Consider the following 3,397-nt stretch of genomic DNA (forward strand, 5'->3'; position numbering starts at 1 on the left):
GTGCTCTCTGTCTCTCTCATTCTCTCTGTCTCAAATAAATAAATAAAATCTTTAAAAATAAATAAATAAATAAATAAGAAAGAGCAGATTCAAAGGCAAAATCTTCCACAAGGGAGATTGAAGGAAACCAAAGGAGTGTGAAACTGAACAGCTATCCAAGATGATGGGTCACATAGGTGCTTTCCTAAGCTAGTACTATGGAGCATCACACACACACACACCTGCTCCACCCGCCACCCACCACTGTGTTCCTTTTCTTCCTCCCAGTGTGAAAGGAATGCTGGACCTTGAATGAGGGAGCTGATCTGATATGCCAGCAGACCTGTGCTCACATTTGGCTCTGTTCCTCTTAATTCTACCTGGCGACAGGTATGAAGGAGCTCAGAATTCCGGGCATTGGGCCAGGGCAAAAATCAATTAAAAGGACCATCTCTGCTCAAAATGAGCTTCTGATCAGATAAACGAACACATAGCTAAACTGGCTGGATTTGAATCTTGGCTCTGTCATTTCCTCCTTCTGTGATTCTGGGCAAATTACTGAATTCCCCTATGCCTCAGTTTCTCCATTTGTAACATGGTGATAATAATACCTAACTTACAGAGTTGTTGTGGCTGTTAGCATGAATGCGATAGAGAGAATATGGCGCAGGTACTCAAGAGAGGCACGATGGGCTGGTTCTGAGTCGGGCAGGGGAGGATTTGCTGAGGGTGTGCTCGTTCTTTGGAATATTTAGCTCTGTGTTAGAATGACAGCCTCAAGAGTCCAAGAAGATAATTCTGGAGGAACTGGGAAAATGAGTCAGGGGAGAAGAAAAAAGTAAGATATATAGGCTCAGAGCTACCTAGGATTCCCCACAGAGTCTTGGTCTGAAAGCACGCCAGATAACTAGACCCTTGGAAATGACCCGCAAACACAGTCATGAGCCTAAGACTCACAGACGCAAGGAAAAGGGGATTTGAAGGGGCCTAGGGAAGGAAGGAGATGCCACAGTGATTATCTTGAGGAACACAGTGAAGTTCAGCAGGTGAGCCAATGAATCAGAGGTATTTAATGCGAGAAAGAAAAGTCCAAAAGACTACACTAGGTTTCTGAAGGAAATGGGTAAAACAGAAACTATAGAGAAAGTGGCCAAAAACACAGCGGGAAGGAGGGGGAATTTAATGAGCCTCTTCAGAAGGCCAAGACAGTGAGGGAAGCTTGTCCCTCTTCTGCCTTTATTTCGTGAGGCGGTTGTGCCTGAAGGGAGGGGGGCCCTTTCTTGAGCTAGCTGTGGGAATCACGTGGAGTAGCACGGCAGTGCTAAGGTTGCTGAGCAGGGACAAATGAGGCAGGCAGGAATGACAGGCCCCTGGGGCATGAAGAGAATTAGCTGGTGTTCTGTGGAACCACTTCCATGAAAAGGCAGCTCTCTGGGGAGAAAGGCAGACTCCTGAAATATACAGTGACTACATTTGGAAAGAAGGAAGACGCAGGGCCGGGGCTGCTGTCTGGTGCCTAAGTCCTGTGTTGGTGAAGGGTCGTGTGATTTGGGGATTATAGGCACTCCTGTTTCCCGACATTTGGTGATCTGGAAAGAGCATTTCATTAGAAGTCAGCAGATTGGGGGGCTGGCTGGCTGGCTCAGTCGGTGAAGCATGCAACTCTTGATGTCAAGATCATGGGTTTGAGGGGCGCCTGGGTGGCTCAGTCGGTTAAGCGTCTGCCTTCAGCTCAGGTCATGATCCCGGGGTCCTGGGATCGAGTCCCGCATCGGGCTCCCTGCTCCGCGGGGAGCCTGCTTCTCCCTCTGCCTCTGCTGCTCCCCCTGCTTGTGCTCTCTCTCTCTGTCAAATAAATAAATAAAATCTTTAAAAAAAAATGTAAGATTATGGGTTTGAGCCCCATGTTGGGTGTAGAGATTACTTAAAAATAAAATCTTGAAAAAAAGAAGAAGAAGTCAGGAGATCAGGGTCTAGTCTATGACCTTCAGCAAGTTTCCTGGGCAGGGGATGAGGGGAATATTCATGAAAACATTTGTTGCGCTAGATAGTATTACTCAACAACTTTGCATGCATTATCTCATTTAGTGTTTTACCAACCGTATGAATAGGTATTAATACCTGCTTATAAACGAGGTGTGGTAGACTGTTTGCAGAAACAGTCACAATCATACCCCATTCTTGGACCCTCCCCTCCCACACAGACCCTGAGGTTGGTCTTGTGACCTGCTTTGGGCAGTGGGTCAAAAGCAAGTGTGACATATGCAGAGACTTGACAATTGCTGGCACATTGGGGTTTGTCTGTTCTTGCTGTGCTTGGAACCCTTCTGCCAGCACGTGAATAGGCCCCAGCTAACCTGCTGGGTGGTGAGAAACACATGGCCAAATCATCACCTGTGCCCCAGGTGACATAGAGTCAACCAACAGGCATGTAAGTGTGGCCATTCTAAACCATCCAGCTAAGTGGACTTCAGAAGACCACAAACACATGAAGACGCCCAGCAAATACCAGCCGTGCTGGCCCAGACCAGAAAAAAGGGCCCAGACAGAATCTTTTCAGAAATAGTAAATGTCTTTAAGTCAATAAGTTTTTTAGTGGTTTGTTCCACAGCAAAGCTCATACATGAGGAGACTGAGGCTCAGAGGAGTTAAATAACAGGAAGTCACCCAGATATACATGGAGGCTCTTTCACCATATTGTGCCTCTTTCTCAGACCTCAAGTTCTTCATCCTTAAAATGAGAGTAATGAGTGAGAGCATCCTGCTCCCTTCTTGGTGCTTGGAAGAAATGAGAAAACTGTCCAACAATTACAGAAGTCTTCATTCTCATCCTCTACTACTTTCTCTCGTTCATACCTGAAACACATAGTTTGGGTCTCCCAGTACTATCTGTGTGGGGAATGTCTCTTGTGAGCCTCCCTTAGGCTGTTTCTTGGATCTATGGTAGCAATCCCTTTCCAACCCAAGTGCTCACTTTAGACCAGGTTATACAGAGCAGCCTGCCTACCATCTGTCTTCTCCATCTTAGGGAATGCAGACTGTCAGTCTCTCAGGCACTCTTCATCCAATAAGTCTGTACAACCCACTGAAGAGTCCTGAAAGAAAGAAGGACAGAAGGACAGTTAGCATAAGTATGGAGGCAAGAGCACCCCAAAGAACTCCCATCCCTGCCTTTCTCCCAGGGGTGCCCGGGAGCTCCACACTCCTCCTAGAGTGTGTCCGACCCTGGGCATGTCTTCCCAGGATGCTAGCGATGGTCGACACCAAAGGAAGTATTTGGCCCAGCCCCCTCACTTGGCAGACGAAGAAACTGAGGCTCAGAAGTTAATTGCTTTGTGCGGGGCCTCTCAGCATTCTAGTGAAGGGGGCAGAGCCAGGCCCAGAGCTCTGACAACTAGCAAGGTACTCCTTCCACAAC

General features: G+C 47.3%; 1 protein-coding gene across 2 annotated transcripts in view; it reads right to left on the bottom strand.

The window, feature by feature from the left end:
* KANK4 (KN motif and ankyrin repeat domains 4) overlaps nt 1-3,002 on the bottom strand; it is a 31,150-nt gene extending 28,148 nt beyond the window's left edge. For both annotated transcript variants that reach the window (XM_044914040.1, XM_021679946.1), the window contains exon 1: nt 2,987-3,002. In XM_044914040.1, coding sequence (XP_044769975.1) covers nt 2,987-3,002 — 16 coding nt within the window. The remainder of the gene's footprint in view (nt 1-2,986) is intronic.
* Between the last annotated feature and the right edge of the window lie 395 nt (nt 3,003-3,397).

This window comes from Neomonachus schauinslandi, chromosome 4 (assembly GCF_002201575.2).
Source record: "Neomonachus schauinslandi chromosome 4, ASM220157v2, whole genome shotgun sequence".
In the NCBI taxonomy this organism is placed as follows: domain Eukaryota; kingdom Metazoa; phylum Chordata; class Mammalia; order Carnivora; family Phocidae; genus Neomonachus; species Neomonachus schauinslandi.